A 24,620-nucleotide genomic window follows, 5' to 3' on the forward strand; every position below is an offset into this window, starting at 1 on the left:
GTCTGCCTCCATCAGAATGTGCGACAGCCTTTGATAACAGTGGGGCCCCTCGGGCTGTCAACAGAGTGCGCGTAGCGCCTAACGGATGAACAGTATAGCCACGCTGTGTTCTCGGGGGACGTCACTCGTGTCCGGTCTCACGGCCGGACAAGAGTCCAGGTGTATCTTCTTGGTGTGGCGTGTAAGGAGGTCATAGCTACGCTTGGGAACCAGAGTCCGATACAATGAACATGGGGATATGTGTGGGATGGGGAGTGGGAAGGGAGAGTGTACCTGCGGGAGCGATGCCGCGGAGAGGAACCGGGTGTGTGTGTCAATCCAGTGTGGATTAATGCGATTACGAGTGGGTGGTCGCCCGTGTCTGGAGCCAGCATGTCAGACGTATGGCACAGCCGCCGCCTAGTGTGTCCGGTGGGGGGGGCAGGCTGCCAGCGAGCCTCTGGCGCCTCATCTCCAGCACCCCCGGTTGGCGAGTGTCGTGGTAGCGTGGAAACAGCCTGTGCCCGTGTCGTCGTCACTGCTACCCCATCAGTGCTATCCTACTCGTAGCGGTCTCTAAGTGAGCCCTCTGGCCGTGCCCTTCTCCTGGAGGGACCTCAGTATTTCGTCCCAGAGTTGGGCTATCGGGAACTGCCTTAAGCCCGCTATCTCCTCCCGGTGTAGTGCCGTGCTTTCCGCTCTAGCCCAATTGGTGAAGGATGCATACCAGTGTTTGGGGAATGGCGGTTCCCTTCTTTTCCAGTGTTTAGTGAGCAGTCTTTTGGCTGTAATTAGGCCCAGATCCCAGAACCTAGCCTGCGTCTTATTGAGTTTGGTTCTTTTGTATAACCCAAGAATACAAGCCTCCCACGTGTGGGGCAACCCCGGCCCGTGCTATGTGACAGGAGAGATGTCACCTCTCCCCAGTATGTATCTAGAGAGGGACAATGCCAGAGCATGTGTAAGATATCCGCGCCCAGCAGGTCACATCTAGGACAGGCGGCAGTGTTGGTCATGAAATATCTGTTGATCCTATCTGGTGACAAATATGCCTGGTGCAGTATGTACAACTGAATAATCCGGAAGCGGGGGCTGCGCGGGACATTCACAGGGCTGGCCAGAACCAGGTTCCATTCCTTATCCGTCCAATCCCTCCCGCGTTGGGCTGCCCATTTGTCTCTAATCGGTCGTGTGGATCTTTGTGTGTGTATTAGGAGTGCCTGCGCCAGCCAGTGGGTGACGTGGGAGCCGTTGCCCATAACATGCAGGTACTGAATTAGGTGGTGAATCGGTGGCTCATCCAGGACATCCCCCCAGGACTCCGTGTATGCTCGCAGTATGGACGCGTGAAGCAGGAATTGCCCCGCCGGCAGACCCGTGCCCTCCGACAGTTCCGCAAATGTAAGCAGAGCCCCATCCGCATATAGGTCGCCCATGGACTCCACCCCGGCCGTAGTCCAGCTCTCTAGGATATCGCTGGAGGCTTTCGTAGTGGTGGAAGAAGTCCCACAGGCTTTCCTACCAGCCGAATCAATCCAGCGGCTCTCTTTATCCGGCGGCACTGTGGAGGACGGGGAGGTAGAATGCAGCTTCCTGGTCGCCGTCACAATCACCGAGTCGGGCACCGGGTCCACACGCAGGAAGGCCGGGTCCGAATCAGCCGCTCGGTACTTTTTCAGGAGTCTTGAGGGAGCCGCCTTTACCACCGCCGGCGTAAGGAACAGCGCTTCCGCCGGTTCGACCAGTCCTGGGACCAACGGCATAAGAGGACGGGACAGGTGTTTCTTGTGAAGCGTCTCGAATATCACGGACGTCGTAGGTGTAGGAGCCGTCACCGTGATACCCAACTTCGCAGCCCCTCTCAGGAGCACCTCCTGGAACGTGCCAATGTCGTCGACAGGGGAAACCCTAGTCTCCGGAGAATCCGATAGGGTAGGCGAATAGGAACGGGTCCTAGATGATGCCGTACGGGATCTGGACCTATGCCTCCTATGGCGATGCCTAGATCTGGTGGAGGACCTGTGTCTGCTCCTCGATCTGTCTCTCCGCCTGGAGCGCGACCTTGACCTCCGAGGTCTGGGGCGTTCGCCGGTCTCCCCGGGGCGGACGTCCTGGGCTTGGGCGGTTCCTTAGACTTAGGAGTCTTCTTGGGAGGAGTCGGAAGCCTGGGAAACGAGACAGACCTTGGCACAGGGGTCCTAGGTCCCGTTGGAAGTGGAGGCCGAGGAGGCAACGGAGGAGGGGTTGGAGCCCTCGGAGGTAGAACTCCTGGCAACGGAGGAGGAGGTGGCAGCCCTCTTCGGGGTATAAACCTCCTTACCGGACTGAGGGGAGCCCCCCCACAGTCCTAGGTCTGTCAGCACGACCCCTCGACGCCGAAGAACGGTGACCAGGCGTCGAACGCCGGTCCCTCGACGTCGAGCGCCCCTTCGGCGTCGACCTTCTACTACGCTTCGGCGTCGAACGGCCTCCATGCCTCGACGCCGAGCCCGACCCCCTCGACGACGATCCTTTATGTCTCGACGGCGATCTCTTGTGCCTCGCCGGCGACCTCTTGTGCCTCGCCGGCGACCTCGACCGCCTCGACGGCGACCTCGACCTCGACCGCCTCGACGGCGACCTCGACGGCGACCTCTTCCTCGCCGGCGATCTCTTCTGCCTCAACGGCGACCTCTTCCGCTTCGACGGCGGTCTCGACGACGAGGATCCCCTCGACGACGACGATGTCCTGTCCGTCGACGGCGATCGGCGGTGTCGCCTCGAAGGCGAGCGCCGACGCCGGGCCCGTCGACGCCGATCACTCGACGTCGAAGACGACGACGAAGAAATGGTCACTGGGTTCGACGGCGGCCGGTGTAAGTCCCTTGACGTCGACGGGCGACGTTTTCTCGACCCAGAGCCCTGGGGAGACCGGGAGCTGGCCGTGGACCTCCCTCTCGACATCGTGGTCAGTGCCACTGATCCAGACGGAGAATGTGGGCGTTTGCTGGACTTCCTGCCCCTGGGGAGCCCCCCAGAGGCCTCAGCATGGGCAGATGCATCCCCTCCAGACCACCCTTGCGCCTTCAGCCTTCTTTCCTCGAGTCCCTGAAGCCTGATCTTCTTTCTTTACTTCAGGGTCCTGCCAGAGAAGCCCTGGCAAATCTCACACTCCTCAGGGACATGGGAAGAGGGAAGGCAGAGGATACACACCTCATGGGAATCTGACTTTGCCTTCTTCCTGGAGCACTCCGGGCATTTGTCAAATAATGCAGGCATATTTGACATCAAAAGGGTGCCCAACACCAAGAAGAAAAGCCTAAAAGTACTTAGAAAGTACTCAAATCGAATTTACAGTGAAAAAACACCAATAAACCCTTAAAAGGGAGAGCTCAATGCTCCAGGGTCCTGCTTGCAGGAGCAGGAAAAAAGAACTGAAAGTAACTGGGACCTGCAGGGCATTCTGGGATACTGTGAAGTTCTGGAAAGTTCTCTTAAAGGCACAGTATCCTGTTATGAGCCACATAATGGCAGCCTATGGGGCTTGTCTGTCCAGGTTCTTCTCTCTATCATTCCTGAGGGATTTTGCTGTTAAAGCAAGGGAAATCTGTACAGGCTTTGCTGTTTTGTGGATTTTTGTGGTGGAATTTCTAGTTGAAGTACTGGACAGTGTAGCCTTTTTAGGCTGCATTTTCTGTCTTTAAATTCTCTCTTATGTGTCTGTGCAGTTCTGCATTTTTCGACACTGTAAGAGATTATTTTTGATTGCTCCGGGGTCCACGCACATGGGCGGGACTATTCACTAGATTATGATTATACACAGAGATCCCCTACTACAGAACTAACATACCCGATAAAATGACGTACCTACTACTCCGCATCAATTGCCACCCCCATGGCCCAAAAAGGCATCCAGGGTGCCACCCAGATTAGTGCCCCCTGACATAACTGGAATAGAAGGTCATGAATTTCTGTCCCCTCCATCTTCTGCGCAACTGGCTGAGGCAGTCCCCCCAGGTGTACGTTTCCTGCAAGGCGGCCACCGAGACCCCAATCTCCGCAGGTACGAATACACCAGTCGCCTCTAAATGTGCTGAACGAGCCCCAAGCACTTTCCACATCAGCAACTTCCAGGTCTGATCCATCCTAAGTAACATATCCTTCAACCCGGAAACCCCTCTACCTGCCTCCTCACTCCCCTCATCCACTCTAGTCTTACATCCAGCAACCTTCCTCGCGCATTGTAGAGAAATCCTAAAACAATGAACCCCAGCTTAAACATCAACAGGAATCCCATGAATACCCTCCCACTCAGAGGTAGTGTGTCCAAACAACACCACACCACAACACCGGGCAAAGACTCAGCACCCACTGCCCCATTCACCTCTCGGAGGCCAAAGCCTCAACCTCCCCAATAGCATTGTGCTGAGGGTCCAGGATTTACTGGTGCAGCAACACCAATGGCACCTAAGCCGCCCAATGGGACGGCAGTCCTCCTTTGCTGCCCGCCAGCTTACATCCAAAGGTTGCAATCACATTGAACTAGGCATCACATAAAAAGCATCTCCCCCCCATCAACAGAGGCACAAAAGCAATAGCATTCACCACCAACACAACAGTGTGTCCGATGGCAGAGGTCATAAGTATATACTACAGAAGACCCCCATGTAGCTGCAGATCTGCAGGCTCCTTTAGTCCGTATTGACCTGGAGTAATTATATGCAGCTTGGCCGTTTGTCAATCCTCGGTGTAGGGACCTTGCCCCATAGTCCAGGGCAGTGCACCCCTCACCAGAGCACCTCAGTCTCCTCCTCTGCTCTCACAAGCCCAGGTCTGTGCTGTCACTCAAGCAATCATGATCTCCTCTGTGGAGTCTGAATGATTCACAAGAATCTGGCATACAGTTTGAGTCCACCAACGTTCCGTCCAGGTAGACCACGATCCTCTGGGGTTGGCGGGCTCCGGTCTGGGCCTCTGAGCCTATAGAGGTCCTACACAAATGTGTTGACCAGCAGCAGACACACCTACCATTAATTATGTGACTCAGGGGTGGCTTCTGTTTTGCTCTTCCCAGTGTGTCTAGCCAGACATTGTCTTCCCCTGGGGTAACAAAAAAGATGACCTTTCCATTGTGTTGCACCCTAGATTTTGCAGGGAACATTAGGCTGTACTAAAGGTCTAGGTCCCGCTGTCTTTTAGTTGCCATAAATTCCTTTCATAGATTCTGCACCTTACATTTTAATCCGGGAAGCTCATAATATTTCTCCCCTCGTATTGTGGAGCTTCACGCACCCGAACATGTTGCAATAGTGCGTTGGGGTCCCTGTAATTAAAAAGCCTTGTAATAATGGCATGGGCGGTGCTCCAGGCTTGGGCATGGGCGCACGCTGCCTGGTGGGCAGGTTCTATCGTGAACAGCTTAGAGAGTTTTCATGGCTTCAGAGCGTTTGTGATCCAGTCCTCCAGTAACAACTCTGTGGATTGTCCCTCCACTCAGTGTCTCGGTTACATCCCACGTTGAAGGCCCAGTGATTCTGGGCAGTACACTCTGGCCCAATATGTCTTGTGTGAAGCTTACAGGTCCCTGTCCCCTCTGGGTAGTGTATGTCACCTTGGGGGTGGCAGGAAAGTGGTACATTTGCACAGGGATGCGTCCCTTATGCTTTCAAAGTGGGACTTGCTCCCGCTTGCCGATATCAGTATTGCAGAGACTCCCCAGCCTCTCATCTCACCTGCTGTCGGCACTCTCATAGACACCCCGGGGCACCAGTTGACCTCACCTGCTTTGTTGGGGTTCCAGTGACAGCCCCCCCCAGTTCTCGGGAAGTTCGTCAGGCCTGTTGCAGGTATTCATCCCGGTAGTGTAGTGGCCTCACTGGTAGCTTACACCATGCAGGTGGCCAAGGTCTGCTATTCACGGCCCTGCCCAATGGGCTTAGGTAACCACTGTATCGATTACATCATCATGGACTATGGTGCTGCACGGGTGCCGCCTCGCTGCCCCCATAGGTCTGGTGTTGGTGCCTAGCAGGTGTGCTATGCCTCTAGGCAGGGAGGACATCCTCAGTGACTCAGGAGCACTTTGCTCATGGACGCGCCCAGCCTCCGTACTCTAGTGAGGACGCAACTCTGGCCCACAGCCCCAGAGGCCCAGATCCACCTCAAAGGCGCCAGCTCTTAGTTCATAGTGGGCCCTCTGAGGCCAGCCTGTTACATGCTATTTACCCCAATGCAGGGGTGCCCGCTTCACAGGAATGCACACGGCAGTCACGACCCTGCGCGGCCCATCCTCAGGCCCACCGCTTCGTGTTCTTCCAGTGGGGACCCTCAACACTGGGGCTTTGGCTTCTGAACCACCTGCATTGCATCCGAGTGAGTGTCGGGGTGGGGGGCGGGAGGGGGACAGGTGTTTTCAGTGTCTTCAGCCCCAGTCTAACTGACTGATGTAACTTTGTGAAAATTTATATTCTTCACACAGTCTCTCTTTTTATATCTTTTGTCTCAAATACTTTCTTTATGTGATTAGACTTAGCCACAGGCAGGTTCATAACGGGGGTATCAGAGAGTGAGACTATCCATTGTATTTATTAAGCTACCTCAGCAAAAGGGCGGCTAGCCTTACCTGATTTTAAAATATTCTTCTGGGCCGCCATGAGACAGTGTATTCACTGTCTTTAAACAAAAAATGAACTCAACAAAAATCAGCTTAAAAACGAATTGCCCCAGGGTACAGGTATAAATCGTTCCGTTCTAGACATATAGATCCCAATTATTTGTACAATGTGAGGTTAAGACAATTCAAGATGCTAAGAAATATGGAACGAGCGGTGTAAAAGTTATAAAATCACGTTCATCAATTTATATATTTACAACTATGGAGTAACACCTTTTTTCCTTCTGTCTTTCACGACTGTATTTACATTAAATTTTACAGAAAGAGCCTTATGACGGTCAGCCAACTCTTTTCAGGTGGTGTATTTCGAGCATTTGATGATTTGCAATCCAAATTCAGTATACCGCAACTAAGTGGACTTAAGGATCCTGATATAGTACTTATGTTTGCTAGCTGCCCTTTACAGTGTGAATAAGTGATGGAAAATGAAAGATGCTTACATGACAGACTTAATATTGAAATTGTGATTACTGTGTGGAATATATATCTATTCTTAAGGTTAAGGGAGAAAATGGACATAGAAGATTATCAGGTACAGTTGCTTCGTTATTGAACAACATCGAACAACTTTAATTTTGGTTCTCATTTAAGTCAGTCTTAACTGCCTAATAATATAATCAAAACTATTCTTCAATTGTTTATAAGTCTATGTAGCACCTGTAAGTATTCGATGCCCGGATCTCCAAATAAAAAAATACTAAAAACAAACATTTTAAAAAATGAGCAAGGAGACCATGAGACAAGGACAGCTTTAAAAAAAAAAATCATTTAGGGAACACAGAGGTGGTAGCACTCTTCGGGCAGCCACTGAAACTAATTTTTAAGGGCAATCAGGTCCATTTAGACGGTGTCCTTCTCATGAATCCGTTACTGTCCCAACTCAGGGGTCGGTAACTAATATATGCTTTGCAACTGTGGGCGCAGACTGCAGTATTGGTGGTATTTAGAATTCAATGTTGTTTCACATGCAGAACCTTTACTTTAGAATATGTTACATTCCATGTTCCACGTGTTATACTAATTTTTGTCATGTACCTGGAGCTGTTACGTTACTGCAGTGGAGTTGATATTGAAGAGGATACTTCTGGATTACCACTGTCCTCATCCTTTAACGAAGTTACTACACAGATCACTGATCGATTCCACTGTGAACCACAAACAGGAGCAGGATGCCTTTTCCAAGCCCCCTCAAATTTGTGAAACAAAGTATCGCAAAAGCTTTACGAGTCAGACAAGCCATTCCGATTCGTAAAAGGGCTTTGATACATTTAAAAAGTTGTTTTGCAGTCGTAAGCCTTGTGTTTTTGAGACTCTCTGACTTTGCGGTCGCAAAACATCTTTGTATGTGAGGCCCAGTGAAGGCTGTTAATCTTTCACAGTCTGTTACTTTCATCATGTGCAGAAGCACACCATTAGGCCCTGGGACACTTTGCTAGCTGCAGTGTACAATGGCTTAACAGATAATGTAACAAGGGTAAAATTAAATGCCTCCCATTGGGCTGCCTTTAAACGTCAAAGTCCCGTAACTAACGTTTGATTTCGAAAAACTAGCGATTGTTTAACTTCAAACATATTTGTTTTGGCAACCATACCAAACGTTATGTACAACAGTACATATTATTTAACATTAGCTTTGCACAGAGTACAAAAATCTGTTGTTGGGAAAAAAAATGTTTTAAAGGAAGATTTATAGAAATGGTAGTCACAATCCATTATCTCCCCCCCCCCAAAAAAAAAAACAGATGGAACCCGACCACTATTCCTAAGCACTGTTCCCCTTTGTACTTCTTATAAATTCCTTCTGCCCAATGTATTCCAACTTCATCAAGTCTACAAACCTTTAAATGCCTTTGTTTCAACATTTAACTGTCACATTTCCTGTATATTTCAGAAAAATGCAGACAGCATCCTCCATTGGCACGGGCAGTCTTGTTTTTGTCAAGTTCTCTGTTCGAAATATAACAGTTTTCAAATGCATGCAATAAGGATCTCTAAAGGCTTATGTTATATTTGAGCGTGTGGAATTTTAAACTCTTTAATGTTCACAAATTGGAGATAAGAGAGGAAATCCTATGGTAGTTAATGTGCTATAAAAAGAAAAAAAAATGTACAGAAAATCTGAGAGAGTCCTGATACTCTGCTTATAGTGTCCAACGCGGCTGCAGGGAATTGCCTTGCTGTACCCGGGAGCATGGGGAAAAGAGAGAATGAACTTGTCTATTTGTTTGCGCTTTCTATGAAGGCCACACTGTATATTGTGTGGGGTCTTGTGATTAAGAGCAGTAAGGAGGCCCTGACAGTGATAACCACAAACGACGCGCTTTTTGTATGAAGTGTTTTAGGTGCGGTCTACAGTAAAACTGTTTTGTTGGCATTAGGTATGCATTGTGTTATAGTTGTGTTGTTGGAGACTGACTTTAAGCGGTCTTGTGCTATTTCCTACTAAAATAATGGATTATAATTTGCACACTTATTGTGCTTATAAATGAGTGCTTCTAATTAAAAAAAAATTCATCAATCGCAATATTTGTTTTTTTCTTTGTTGTCATGGAGCAGCTGCCATGTAAGCAATAGTAAACCCGAATCTCTCTCACACACACACACACTTATCTTTAAATCCCACAGCAATTGCATGCTCCTATCAAAGGGAAAGTGAAGAGAGGATGGTAATATACTAATAGGTAACATATTCACCTGTTTTCACCGAGGCGAGAGGCGTGGGAAGAAGTTATTGTTGACATTGTTAATAACTCAACAATGACCTGACAAAAGTTAGCACAATTTCACTCTTTAATGGTAGCGTCGGGGGGTACCATGGTCGTATCAACTAATGCCTCATGAGCAGGCAAATAACTACCAGTCTCTTCCAGGGTTCGGCCACAAAAACCAAACATACCAGATGCAAAAGAAAACAAAGGGATGCATGGGCTAAGTTCTCGAACACTTGGAAATGTAGTGAAGACAAATGCTTGTGTTTACCTTGTACGCTTTCACAAATCGGACGAACACAGGGAAGAATACTGATGGAGGAGTGGTCTTTGGATTTTCACCAAAATATTTCACTGCATCGTCAAAGGCATCCTGTAAAACAACAATTCCATTATCAGGTCCTGTCTTTAGAGAATCATAGCAATTACATTAAAAAACACCTCTTGAATTGGTTGCTGAATTTTAATCTTCAGAAAGTCGCTGTAAGTGGAAATAGGCAATAATACCCATTCTCCAGCTTAAGTATGGGCTTGGTTTTCCGTGTTTGTGTCAGCTGCCTATAGTCTATATCTTCCTTTCAAACAGTTTCTAGATGTATGGGCTCACTCTTTATTCTTCTCCTCAGCTTTTATTGGTAAATAGAGGCTTGAGATATGCAACCTTCAACCACCTCGTGGCAACAACGCGGAGGCTGATATACAGCATGCAGTGCACCTTTTATTTTTACTAAGATTTCTCCACAAAACGACTCAAACATTATTAGGGAACACTTATAATCAATTACAAAACTTTTGAAACATTGTATATGTGGACACTAATTCTTCTTTGGTCCTCTTTTCCCTTTATGTGCGTACCTTCTACAGTATTCCTTCCATACTAGTTTTATCTTGGCTTGTAAAATGACCTTAGGTTCATGTACAGATAAGCACTCATTTCTAATCAATACTATCTAATGCAAGGGTATTGATACTATCTAATGCAAGGGGATTGCGATTCTAAAAAAAAGGAATATAGTAGATATGTATCTTCTATTTTAGTATGTTTACTGTAATCTTCTAATGATTCAACAAGAGTAGTAAAAGGCATATATAGTTCTAGAGCAAAAAAGTAGAAAATGTGTCAAATTTTCAATTATGCGGAGAAACTGTATTTCCTGGCACAGTTCCAGATAACTACTCCTATAGGGACTGGATTTAATCAACTCATCAAGATCCCTTGTAAGGCGTAGGGATACTAAAAGCGGAAAAAGAAAGACACCATTCAAATGAATTTCTATAAACTATATTTGATCAAGTTTCTTCCCAATCGCAGCACTGAATTGTTCACGCTCAACGACTCCTCATCTTAAATTTGCAATTTAAATGATATTACTGCATCAAAGTTCAAATCTATTTTCTATGTGATCGCATTACTCCATTTCTGAAGGCTGCATTGCACTCGATGTGTACATCTTATCGTGTAGAACATGAACTATACTTCATAGCCTTCTTAACATAGTAATTCCTGAGACTAATGTTCGCCATCATAGACCCAATGCAAACCTCAATTCCGACTGAATAGACTTGAAAGACAAGCAAAACACCATCATCAGAGGGCTCCTAGTCTCAGGTTTAAAGAAGATGAGTGGAACAGGAAATCCTCCCCAAAAAATAGCACTCAAGAAAAAACAGATGTTATGATCATGGATACCTTAACCATCAGAAGTATGGTACTGGTTTTCAACCCCGAGAAGTGAAGTGGTATGGTGAGTTGGAGGAGGCGGAAAGGTGTGTGGGGGAGCTTGATTAAGAGTGTCTGAGAAAGAGCGAAAGAGATTAAAAAAGAGGAAGAGAGACATTTCAGGACATGTTATGGGCTGTAGAATGACAGTCGGATCAAATAATGAAAAAGCAAAAAGTGCAGACTATCAATTGAAAGGAGAGGCCCAGCTGACCCAGCACCTCTATCCTTCCTCTGTAAGGTGTTTACCTTAGGAAATAAGAAGTTGGACTATGAGAACTTCAAATTAGCGGCACTAGGTTAGGTGTGAAGATGGCGCTCTGGGGTAGAACCACACTGTGAATTACGTACCCTGTGTTCTGGGGAGTTATAAGCTGTGTCTGGCAAATTAATGACTCCGCTGTAAAGGAGAGAGAGGACTCCAAGCACGTCTCAATCAAATTAATGTTAGGAAATGTGCATGACCATGCATTTAACTGATGTAACAATCTAATCACTTTTAAAAATTCACCACTTAACTTTCAAACTAGGTTATGTTTGATGCTATGTGACTGTAACATACTGAACTATAACATGAACCTTAAGCTCAGTCCCACACTTCTGCTATCCCTCGATTAACGAGTTTGTGAGACATCTTTGCATTTGCCTTGAATCGAAAGCTTTACAGAGGGGTATTAGCCACATTGGGGCCTTGTAACAAGCAGAGGGAGTGCCTTACCGGGACTGAGAAGGGACTGGTGGAACACAGAGGAAAGGAAAGTGCCATGTGAAAAGCTGATGGGATGCAAGTATCTCCTGGCAGACTTTGGGGGTAAAGGTGGCCTTTGGAACACCAGGGAACAGTATGAACCATGTATAACAATACATACAGGGCGGGATAATAATCCCTCCTTTGTAGAACTTTATCACACTGAAACAACGCCTTTGACACTCAGGATACCCTAGCCTCCACCATTTCTTTATTAAAGGGTGCTCCCTTCTCTCGGGTACTAGCGGCAGTATACATAAGCACAATCAGCCACCTATAATTGCTATATGGCTATGATTCTCTGCATGATGTTTTTCTGTTAAAAAACGATTACCTGCTGTGCCAAAACTTTGGAACAAGAAGAATACCTGAGATATTTTTGCATCATCTTGCAATTTCTTTAGTTTTCCTTCATTACTGTGAATGAACTCCTTCAACATAACATTATGGTCATGCATAGTGTATTCTCGCTTCGTAAGGTCCATTCCTCGCTGGAGCTCCTTTACATCCAAAAGGACATTCTCGAGAGAGACTGAAAGAAAATGAAACCGTGCAAAGCATCAACATACTACTCAAAGCACCACATGCACAACCTAAATATTTGATTTGCTGAAATGTGGTTCTTATTATTAACCTTGCAATCGCGGTAAAATGAAACAGACCACGTTAAATAGACAGACAAATCCACATATTAACACATACGCAAGTATTTAGTCTATTTATTTTTTTAGAAAAAAACTGGGGTGGGTACACAGGTGTTTTACGTACATCTCTGTTAGACATATGTCCGGTATAAAAGGCACTGCCCATTTGCTGTTCTTCTAATTGCATACTAGCCTAAATATTGTTTTTGCCACACATTTTCATTTTGTATTCATCAAAAGTGTCTTTTTTGTCACTCTGCTCGTGCATTCTCAATATTTATGTGTTCAGAATGCACACCAACTCTACACAGCTCCCTTTTCTTTGTTGTTCTTAAACACGAGGCAAAGTCTCTAGCTGCCCTCATGAGTTCTGTATGTACTTATTCTTCTTTCTATACATACTCGCAGCCAAGCCCTGTGCCTACTATACACGTCTGTAGATCTGAGTAAAGAGTTTGGCACGTGTCATGTGTGCAGTACATACAGGCAATAGATTTTCACCAGGCTTTAAACATACTATACAAGAGCTGCTCACCGGGCACCCAAACCTTCAATACAGAGCAAGGGCAATCGTTTTCCAGTCCACCATTCTGTGTTTTATTCAGATGTAAATTTAGACATAAACATAAGTTAACGGCGAAAAATATACTTTTACGCCTGCCACGAATAAACAGATAAATACTGGATTGCATAAATGCATTCAGTACTGCAGATTTCTCCGTCATAAGAGCAGAGAAAGCCTCAGCAAAAAGAATCCGCTCAAGGAGTGAGAAGTGGACGTGGTTTACCTTGGGGGTTTGCGAACAGCCACTAACATGTATTCTTTGAGGCATTTCACCACCTCGCCAACTTTTTTTTCCATTCGAAATGGTCTGAGAATGACCCCAGCGAAGGGCTGGAGACCTATGAACCTACTAATGCATTGTCGTATTCCACAGTCCAAATATAGTGACTGTCTCCAAAAATATGGTGTTAATACTTAGGAATGCGTACCTGCTGCAGCCTTCTCGACGTAATGGAGTTCATTGTAAAAGAGCGACACCTGCTGGTACTTCTCTCGCACAACGTTTGATATGTAGTGCAACAACGTTTGCTTTCTGTCCGTTGACTTCGTTTCTAAAAGCTGCGAACAAGAGGTAGGAATGGGGATGCAGCAGTGTTAGAATGTAAGCAAACTTACACGTGGCAAAGTGGACATATTTTAACAGAATCCGGTCTCTAAAAAATGCTATATAGATGAAATAGTAGCAATAACATTAACAACAAAAATAAACAAAGCTGTGTGGCGATCCTGGCACAACCAAAACAGGAAAAAAAAACAAGAAAAGGGATTTTGATAATCGTAATTATATTTTTTGCCTTAGGGCCTGATTCAGAGTATTGCGGTGGTCCACTGTCTGCCGCATTACGACCCTGAAAGTCGTTGCGGCAGGAGGACCACCAGCTGTGCCAGGGAACAGTCGTTCCCTGGCGGTGGCAGATACGCGCCACAATGTAAGATGCTCAGCAGAACTGGCGCTGTCCTGTTGAGCATACTACAAGTTCCGCCACTGCCAGCCATTTCATGGCAGGAGCCCGGCTATGAAAAGGCTGGCGGTGGAGTAACAAAGGGGCCCTACAGGGCCCCCATAGCCCCCGCCATTCTGTCTGTATACCCCTAAAGTTCAAGGATGGCATGGACGTTACCGCCAATCAGGCTGGACCTTCTTTGTCGTTCACACTGCGGTGCCTGTTTTTCCGGCACCGTCATGCGAAAGGCAAGGACCGTCCGCCATACACTAGTCAAACTCGTAATACGGTGGGCGGTCCTTGGGCAGGTTTGGCACAGCTGTGCTGGTGGAGAGCCGGCACAACTGTACCAAATTCAGTGGCAGCCAGCGCGGATATGGGGTGGTGAGGGGAAGGGGCGAGGGTGTAAGGAGACATTGTAAAAAAAAGAAAATAAAGAAAATAATAAATTCACTTAACTTGTCTCACATAGTCTCTCCTCTGCCGAACAGGAAGCAGGTAGGCTGCCCTGAGCCAATCACAACGCAGCGTTGTGATTGGTCTGATCACCGTGGTTCGGCGCTCAGACAGGAACTGGGGGCCTGGACATGTTCTCCATGAAGGTTGTAGTGTAGCCTGCATGGAGAATATGCTGAAGTGCGCATGACACTTTGGTCAGCCCAAGAGGACTGGTCAAAGCATGATGCACACTTTAGTGTGCCTGCCACTCCTACCCTGCTCTGTCAGCAGAGCAGCCCGCCCTCATGCAGCTGCAGCAGGGAAGAATGAAATGATAATAACATTGCGTTATTATAATTGTATTTTTCCTTTCTTTTACTGCTGGCCGAGATGCCACCACTGGCCAAACTCGTAATCAGACCCTTAGTTCCTGGCCCTCTTCATTGTACAACAGGCAACAGAAGGCTGAGAAGGGGCCTGCAGAGGGGTTTGACACCACAGTGAAAGCATATGGAGTGATTATACTTTCAAATTCACTTTGTGGCAGTCCTTTACATCTTCCTCGTGGCGTCTCCACTCTGACTGCACATAAAACAAGCATTGGCTAATCCGATAGCTCTGGTTTTCAAGTGCCAACACATGTAACCACAGCACACAAGTGCTGTTTTCCTGTGCTGCGTGCACAGATTCTGTTCATGATAATAAAGTCTGCATGCTGGCTTTGCACATGCTGAGAAAAGCAAGGTAAAGGATTAGTTTCGATACAGAATGCACGTTGGAAATAAAGAACGGAATGTGGCAAACAGCATGATGACTGTGTGTAGTTTACAGATGTAAAATATTCCCTCATGCATTCTAGTGGAAATGTCTCCTAGACAGTGGAATAATACACCATACCGCCAACAGCACAAGGCGAGGTGATCATACTCCTCCGGGTGGAGCCTAAGCTAACTCTGTATTGTTGAAAGAACTGAAACAATAGGGTGTACAGACACAGGCACTATCGTGCCTTGTCTAAAAAGGACTCACTGGAAGGGGAGATGTTTCTCTGGGTCTGTAAAGATTTTTTTGCATATTAAAATTGTTGGAGTGTTCTGGGGAAAGTTTTTTCAAAGCCCCAGCTGAAAAGATGTTTTACCTTTAAGGGCGTTCACTATACCCTAGCAACAAAGCCATTCCTGGGGTCCTTTACTGCGATCTGGTACCCTTCAAGGCAATTTCTATTGGTGCTGTAAGGCAGCTGCCTATAATGGCCTCAATGTACCATCTGCCCAAGCACTTACAAAGGGCACAAGTGTGACAAACGTATGAAGCAGTAAATTAAGCACATGTTACATGCAATCACGTTCTGCCAAAGATGAGTGTGCTTCAAATTTTCATCAGCTGGTGATTTGTTTGCACAACTAAATCTTAAGAGTTTACAAGAATGAAAAGTTGGAAGCAATGCCTGCAACTATGTCAGTTTTGCAGGCATTTTGGTTCCAGGCATCTGAGGTGCACATTAATTCTAGAAAAATATAATGTCAGCGACAGCAAGTTACTTCTATGAGATTGGTACAATACAAAGCTTTTGGGTGTTTTTACTTACATGGTGTCAAAAACACTTTATGGTTGTTGTTAGAATTGGGGGTCTCGGGGTGGCGCAAGTATTCACTTGTGACAAGCAGGGACCCTCTCCTCTAAGTCAGGGCGAAGGATGACCCCTTAGAATTACCCTTGCTCATCCTCTAGGTGCGTGGCGTGAGCAGCCAAGGCTATTCTCCAGGCGTTATTTAGTTAAGCATTTGTAATCACACACACAGTAAAAATACCAATCCCCCCTCAAATGGACACCAGGCTGTGGGTATATAAAATACGTCTTCTTTATGTAAAAATATATATGCAGGCAAGTATTTATCACAAGACCATTTATAACGTTTTCTTAGGATAGGCCACAAGATTGTAATTGGGCAAGCTTCTCTTAGTTACAGTTCAAAATTAAAAGGGTTTCTTGTCAATTCGCTTTCAAAACAGTTCTCTCAGTTCCAGTTCTTTAATCTTACTTCTCGGGCAAGTTCGGGGAACTTCAGACCAGTCTTAGGCCTCCGGTGCGCTTTGCAGCAGTTCGCTCGCTCCCCTCGATGAAATAGACCCGGACCCTACCGCGGCTCACGCATCGGGTGTAAGCAAGCCTACGCCACGTACGGCCCTTCCCAGCGGCTCGGAACGTAGCGAGGACAGAGCTTGGTGCGAGCAGGGCTTAACGGTGCGGCTCGTACTGCGGGAGGGTTCTGATGAGCAGGGCGCCTGTCAGGGGGCTAGGGGTCCAAGATTGGAGGACGGAAGTGATGCGCTCGACTCCCACTCACCCGCAAGGACTCTAGTGGGAGCGTAGGCTTCGTCCTCCGGCACTCTGATGCGCACAGCCTCGATGACGGGGAAATAACACGTTGCGGGCCCCGAGCCCGTTACAAGAGTCTTTGAGGAACGTTGCGATTTCTTTGTGCGAGTCGTGCACAGGTAGTGGAACTCGGTTGATGAAGGGGCGCCTTCGGATCCTGACGTCAGCGGGTGTGTGCGCTCAGGCAGGCGCGGCCCACGACCCCTAGCACGGCGGTGCGGGGGTCTCCACAACGGGGGCGGCGCGGCCTGTCAAGACTCTGAGATAGCGAAGCGGGGGTCACAGGGCACGGCCCGTGCAGCTGTTAACCCGGCGTAAATCACGATCTTTAGAGAAATTCCGGCGGGAGGGGCGAGGGCGCTTCAGCGCGCTCCAAATGACAGGCGGGGGCAGAGGAGCAGGCAGCCTAGCCCGGGGGCAGAGAGAGACTCCAAACGGAGCGAGGCTCTCACGGGGAAAGAGGCAGGCAAGCTCCCGAGTGCCACAGCCCTAGGAGGGGGCGATGAGGGGCGCAGTCTTACTCCAGCGGGATGCACACACGGCTCGAGGTTCAGGACGAGCAAAGGCACCAAGAACCCACTAGTCCTGGGGTTCAGGTCAGGGGGCAAGCTCAGACAAGCCCTTGGAAAATGTTTCAAAGCACAAGTCTGCAAAGTCTTTTCAAAGTCTTCTCCTCTCCTTTCTCAGCAAGGCAAGCAGCAGGCCAGTCCTTCCAGCGTCTTCTTCTCCTTCTAGTTGGGCAGAGGTTCTTTGTGGGAAACAGGATTCTGATTTACAAGGAGCAGGGCTCCTACTTTTATACAGCATTTTCTTTGTTCTTACAGGCCAGGGGGGCGTTTGTATAACTTCTTTCAGTCTCTGAGCACTTTGTGGGTGTACTCTGGTTTCTTCTTTCAGTGTGAGGGGCAGGCACATCAGACGCTCCACAGGAGGTGGAGCCAGCATTGTGTGGACAGGGGCAGCCAGGAGTACCTTCTGGACAGTGCTTCGCCCTTCCTGGGCCAGGTGTTCGGCTGAGTCATCAGTCGCTCCCCAGGGGGCAGAGCCAGCATTGTGGTGGCAGACCACAGCCCTATTCAGAGTCCAGGGGCACTCCCACCTCCCACCAAGGTGTAATCCTGGCATTCAACACCTATCATCCCCCAGCCTGTCACTCACATAACCCAGACAGTCAGATACACATCCTAGCAGAGGCAGAGGCGGGCTGAAATGGTTCGGCAAGCAAATGCTAACTTTCTAAAAGTAGCATTTGCATACACAGGATATTAAAATAAACTTTACTAAAAGAAATATTTTATTATTCTGAGTTCAGGCATACTAAACTTTATTTTCTACCATGTTCCCTGAGCCTGCTGGAATTCTAGAGTGTAATAATTCCAGCAGCCCATCTTGGCCTAAGAGAACAGGTAGCCTTACAATAGTGCAAAACGAATTTGGCTGTAATTCACTATTAGGACATGCCACACACATCAGGGCATGTCCTACCTTACACTTACAATGCACCCTGCCCTTGGGCCTACCATAGGGGTGACTAATATGAAGTTAAGGGAAGGTTTAGAGGCTGGCAAGTGTGTGCACTTGCTCAGTCAGCATGACAGTCCAGACTGCACGCAGGTTCTGCAATGGCAGACCCTAGACACATTTTAAAAGGCTGCTTCTGTGGGTGGCGCAACTAGTGCTGCAGGTCCACTAGCAGTATTGGCATTCACAAGCCCTGGCACTCCTGGTGCACTCTACTGGGGACTGACAGAAAATCCAATGAACCAATCATGGAAATCAATCACATATACATTTTGCCCAGGGAGAGCATATGCACTTTAGCACTGGTCAGCAGTGGTAAAGTACCCAGAGTCATTAACCCAACAAAAACAGGTCAGAGAGAATATTGGAGGAAGGCAAAAAGTTCAGGGATGACCCTGCCAAGAGGGCCAAGTCCAACAGTTGTGGAGTCTGTCCTGCACGTTTTCGTACTCTTTAAAAAATGTCTCAATTTAAAAAAAGTAAAAATGCTAATTACAAACAAAGTTCCTTCTAACCAATTAACTGAATAGTCTAAGAGTTTACTAACTACAGCCAATCCAAACCATCAAGAGAGAACTAGCGGTTCAAACACCCACTTAAGCAGACACTGAAGTCGGCAAGTGCTCGCCGCAGTACCTGGCTGACCTGTAAATAAATGTCATTTAAGGTCTTCCCAATACAAGGAAGCAGGGTTCCATGTTATGGACTACACTGAAACATCTTGCACATATTAGTAATCCATGGACAGGGTGACATTTGTTTAAAATAACTATAATTTCCATCATGTAAAGTAAATCCCTTTCAGAGTTCAGGGAAGTGCCCTTGTGAGCACATACATGTCCCTGTGCTGCTTTCAAAAGGGCATTATTTACACACTGGATGAGTATTTGTTGAACATGATCTCAATGTGGAGTAAGGCCATCATAGCAAGCAAAAAAATCCTCGTCTTCTATGCGGCAAAATAAGTCTACTGTCATTCTCCAAAAAGTGGATTAAGTTTAATGAGCGAAGTATCGTTCGTGATCAAGTACCAGGCAACTTATTAAAAGGAGTATGAAAACAATCTCTGCGCATTAATGTGGAACCTGACATGTTAGTCCCTAATTTCTAAATGAGCGGATTTCTAAAAAAAAGTCTCTGTTGTATTCGGTTTTGTAGGTCACTATAATAAGCATTAGTCATCTGATTTTCTTTTAAATCAAGAATGCTCACGCATTAACTCTGTCTCTGAGGTACATGTAGGGTTATGTCGCCATTTCAAATGGGCCGATAGCCCTGTTGGTTGGCTACATTTGGTGACTGCAATATGGCTATCTAGATTCACTGGAAACTTCTTGGCTGCTCAACTGAAGGTCTACAGCATTCTCTGCTAACTAAATGGAAAAGACTGAGTAATCAACTGGGATAATTTCATATTGAGGTTTTTTATTTTGCGCGTGATGACTCTAGCAGGAAGCACAGAGGACCTAGGTGAAGGCTGTGACTTTGCAGGTAGGAGCTGTAGTGCTGGAAAATGTGCAAGCGCAGAAGCATTGTAGTTTACGATACACATTTGAGATACAATAGAGGCTCACACTACAATAGTGGCTTACGTCGCAGGAAGTTTTTACGCTATATCCACACTGACACCTATGTGAACAATGCAGTCTATATTTTTCCAAGAAACATTTTGTGTCCTTAACGTTCTTGTATCCTATCTCTACGAGCAGCATAGGAAATGTATCTGTTGCATAGTCCTTGGAATGCTTCACAGGTCGATATTAGTGACACAAGCTTTTTAAGATCACAAAGATACGCTTCAGCATTAGAACGCCTGCTAAAGTCAAAGTAAGAACCTTTTCAGGGGTAATAGGTTCTCTCGACACCCATTGACTTTCACAAATCCTTCTGAGGATTCCGAATGGCTTAGAGAAAAATAATATTCAGGTTGTGCAACATACACACACTACAGTAACAGTATGAAACTGAGAAATTATTGCATACAAAAAAGATCAAACAATAGTGAACATTGCCTGACCACTTTAATGTTAGGATTTTACAATAAGCCATTTCACAAGAAATGTAAAACGCTTTGCTCTTCTGTGAGCTTTATTTATAAAAGATGAACTGATTGAATACTCAAAGGTACGTAGTATGCAGATAGGTTAGTTTGAGTCGAATTCTAAACATTATGTAGTTAAATGCCGCTTTACAAGTAATCCAACCAATTCATGTTCAATGGGCTTTCGAAAAGCATACTAGATTTGCAGACAGAAGCAGCTTGAAATCTTAGCACATAAAATAAAACTCATTTTTTTATTGATTTAAACGTTACTCTCTAAGGGTTTTAATATGCTGACCTCTTGTTAGACCACAACCAATTTCTGCAAATGAATTCACAAATGTTGTTCCCTCTATATTGCAGAAGCACGTTTCTTAAAATACTCTTTGTTTCTCTTACTGATGTTTGTGTTTTTGGTCCTTTTCACTTACCAGATCTAAACTTTGTAGTTTAAAGCCGTAAACTGCACCTCTTTTACTGCTGTTCATGTAGTTACCCAGGGCCAAGATTATCTGAAAGAGTAAAGGATGAAACATGACACTGAAACATTACCGAATAATAGTTCTTGAAACACTGATGTATCGTTTTTTTCAACCAGCGTCTGCACATATTGTGCTTTAGGAGGAATGTTGTTGTATACAACGCAATAACATTCTTGGAAAGAAACTGCTGCTTACCTCTAAGATCTTCTTGAGTTTTTGAGATGATTTTATCGAAACAGATGCAGCTATTATGGCATGAAGTTGCTGCAAACGAACAGAAGAAAACAATGAATCAAGGGAAAATGCAGTCATATATATATATTCAGAAATGCAGCCATGTGAAATGTGTAACTATTAATGAAGGTAACAAATAATGACTTTGCATATGGATGCAAAGTTGACATTTACATGCAAGAATTTGAAGACATTGCACTGTATCTTTTTAGAGGCAACAGGCTTTTTAAAAAACAAATTGTAAGGTAGAGCAACCGCGTTGGAATCAGCCCTAACTATACCCAGATCTACACAGGGATCCTGGGGAACATCTCAATGTGCTGCATGGACAACATCTACCACTAGAAGACTGAAAACCACCTCTGCCAAGACCAACCCAAGATGGAGGCACGCCGAGGATTGCTCTAAGGACATAATGCCGCCATCCTAGCAAGCCTTGGATCAGGCTTCCAGCTTGCTCAAAAAGTTAACAAACTGGGTGTGATCTTTAACTCAAAGCTAACTTTCACCAACTTACCAAATACAATGGTCTTAAGGATCTAACTTCAAACTGTGCATGCTACAAATGTGACTCCACACAAAAGCAAAGAATGATGAGGTTGAATTCTACTGATTCGCAGTCACACCATGTCCACGCGACTTTAAGAAATGACCCAGGAATCTCTACAAAATCACCAGTTGACTCGAACAAAGAACTGGCGGGACATACCGTGTTTGAATATTAGAAATCAAATGCACACACAATTAGCCTCATTCATGCTTTAGTGACTTTGGGCGTAGAATATAAAGAAACGTAAAATCCTCTGCCGTACACAATATACTGGTGAGTGACACAGAAGCTGTCCTATGGCTATCCACCAACTAGGACTCTCGGACTGAGAAACACATTGTACAGATACTGTTGTCTGATCCTTCATGGTATAGGCTTGTGTGTTCGACCACTGCAGTATACCAGGCGAATTCTAGAAGACTAGCGAAAGCAGATCTGTTCCAATAAGCCTGATCGCTCATCGTGGTCATGTGCAATAGAGCCACATATTGGTACCATATCTTCTCTTGATCAAACTCTTTTGCGGCTGTGACTGCTAGTTGGACTTTCTATCTCTCATTCATCCAGTTTTGACATTAACCCTAATCCACTGGTGTCAACACAAAAGAGATTTGTCCTCAAGTAGCTGGGAGGTGACGTATTTGCCTCAGCATAACAAAATAAATACATAAACCTCAACTAAAACCTCAGTTATGGTAGATGTAGATTATGACTGAAAACAGGTACGCAAAATATATTAGGATGAACAGCTATATGGTTTCGTGTTCCTTTTAATTTTCACTTCAAGCTTTTTTAATTTGTTTTACTGAGTTTAAGCTTTGTGACTAAGTGTGTCAAGCAGCTGAAACAGCCCTAATCAGCAATTTCCATACAGACAAAATACATCAGCAATACCAAAAATGGAAAAACTTCTCCAGTTATTTTTGCAATAATTTACAAATGACCCAATGTATGAGAGCTTCTTAATATTATCTATAAGAGATCTTAAATCCTTATTATTTAATCCAGGCTTTTAACACTTCTTAGGATGCATTCTGCTGATTATTCTTTTTGTACTTTTATAATTGTATTGCTTGTTATACATAAGAGTTGTAGTGTCTTTGCACTTTTAGGATTATTTTTAAACATTCAATAAATAAGTGTCTGCCTGTCTGACCTAGTGTTTGCATATTTAGATATGATGGTCTGGATATTTTGCTCATCCGTAACTATGCTGAAAATTATGAATCAGTTATTTTGATAGAGTCCTAGATTTGTGACACACCTCACTCTGCAGCAGAAGACATGAGCCAGTATCACACAATCAAACAATCTAAAAAAATTAAAGGCAGGACAAACGGTGCATTATCTTAAGTGCCCATCATTTCCTATGAACTGGATCAGAATTATCTTGTGGCTGGGACTGAAAATAAAAGCAGTGTCCGCCGGTCCAAGCTTTCCCGGTATGCTCATTCCTAACGCTGATAGCAAGGTAGGCACCAGCAAAGAGAAGAGTCATACAAAGTGCTTACTTGAGTGAGCATCATTTTTGTGGGTGTCCAGGTGGAATGCAGGGACTCTGGGGGTCATGTGAGACACCTCACAGTGTGGGATGACGGAGTTCGACAGAGTACCGGATTAGTTCATGTACCAAAATCACTCACTCTCTTCCTTTAGGGAGCAGACCTGTCCACAGGGATGTGGACTTTGACGGTTTGCCATTCCTCTGGGTCACATCTCACAGATGCTGGTCCTTAAAGGGCCTTTTCATTTAGCTTAACGAGGACTCTTTGTTCTGAGATCATAGATCTGCAGCTTGTAATCAAAGGAGAGGCCCAGGCTCTGTCTATGCGCACTTCATTATTGCCTGTTGTCTATCTTTGGTAGATTTTTAAAGGCTTGCGTCATACAGCCTTTATTGTGAAGCCATGCATGATTAAGCCTTCGTTGTAAAGGTTGTTTCCCATTTGCTACCTTGAACGTACTGGCATGTGTGAGGTTTTTTCAGAAGGAATCCATCTTTCTTCTCTTCCTTTGACCTTCCTTCTGTTTTCTACTTACATGCAGTGGCGGCTGGCTTCTACGGGAAGAGGGGAGGCGGGAGCACTGGCAAATACAATTAAAAAAAGAAACACCTACCTTACACGTCCTGCTCTCTGGTCCTCTTCTTTCCAGAGTGCGGGGCTGCGTGGGGTTATGAGCAAACTCCCCTGTCCAATCCTGGCGCTGCTCACATGATACAGCATGTGAGCAGCGCCATGATTGGAGGGAGCAGCCATAGTCGGTGCTCCATACACACTGGAGGCCTGCATTTACTCTCAACCCAGCGGTCTTAAGACAGCTAGGTTGCATGTCTGGCTGGCAATCCCAAGATGGCTAGTCAAAGAGACAGTGATATATGAGGAGGGGTCCCAGATGGAACAAATTAAAACACAAAAATCAACAATTTGACAAAATTCACTTCATCAATATGAATTTCAAAGAATGTTATTTAATATACATCCTTCATTTGAAAACTAATTACCAAGTTTTTTACAATAATATAATTTAAAGCATTTCATGATAAGCCCAGAGAAAAGCGTGAAGGGGGGAGTGAAGGAAGGAAATTGTCATGTATCAACTCATAAAATAAAACAATCCTATCCTGTTAATGGCTGGCACAGTCACAAATGAACAGTTTGCCAACAGGTAAGAGCAGATAACAGTATGTCGACGTTTCGACCCCAGTTGAGCAGGCGACGCTATTGCCCTACAGCGGGGTCTTCCTCAGGACGGGTGATAGTGGGGTGTGGGGGTAGTATACAAGGGCACCTACACGAAGCACGATGATTCTAATGGCTCCGTCTGATACCGTCGCCTGCTCAACTGGGGTCGAAACGTCGACATACTGTTATCTGCTCTTACCTGTTGGCAAACTGTTCATTTGTGACTGTGCCAGCCATTAACAGGATAGGATTGTTTTATTTTATGAGTTGATACATGACAATGTGTAAATGTCTAATGTGGTACTACATGTGCAAATACTGATGAGACCG

At 45.7% G+C, this 24,620-nt stretch overlaps 1 protein-coding gene across 9 annotated transcripts in view; it reads right to left on the reverse strand.

Annotated features, from left to right (window-relative positions):
- FMNL2 (formin like 2) overlaps positions 1-24,620 on the reverse strand; it is a 569,063-nt gene that overhangs the window by 24,641 nt on the left and 519,802 nt on the right. For all 9 annotated transcript variants that reach the window (XR_013608767.1, XR_013608766.1, XM_078681739.1 and 6 more), the window contains 5 exons: positions 21,018-21,086; positions 20,772-20,852; positions 13,445-13,574; positions 12,176-12,339; positions 9,611-9,712 (listed from right to left, as the gene is read on the reverse strand). Coding sequence is in view for 7 of the 9 variants with exons in the window: in XM_078681739.1 (XP_078537865.1) it covers positions 9,611-9,712; positions 12,176-12,339; positions 13,445-13,574; positions 20,772-20,852; positions 21,018-21,086 (546 nt within the window). In the remaining 2 variants the exon portion in view is untranslated. The remainder of the gene's footprint in view (positions 1-9,610; positions 9,713-12,175; positions 12,340-13,444; positions 13,575-20,771; positions 20,853-21,017; positions 21,087-24,620) is intronic.

The sequence above is a fragment of the Lissotriton helveticus genome, chromosome 3_1 (genome assembly GCF_964261635.1).
Source record: "Lissotriton helveticus chromosome 3_1, aLisHel1.1, whole genome shotgun sequence".
NCBI classification, from domain to species: Eukaryota; Metazoa; Chordata; class Amphibia; order Caudata; family Salamandridae; genus Lissotriton; species Lissotriton helveticus.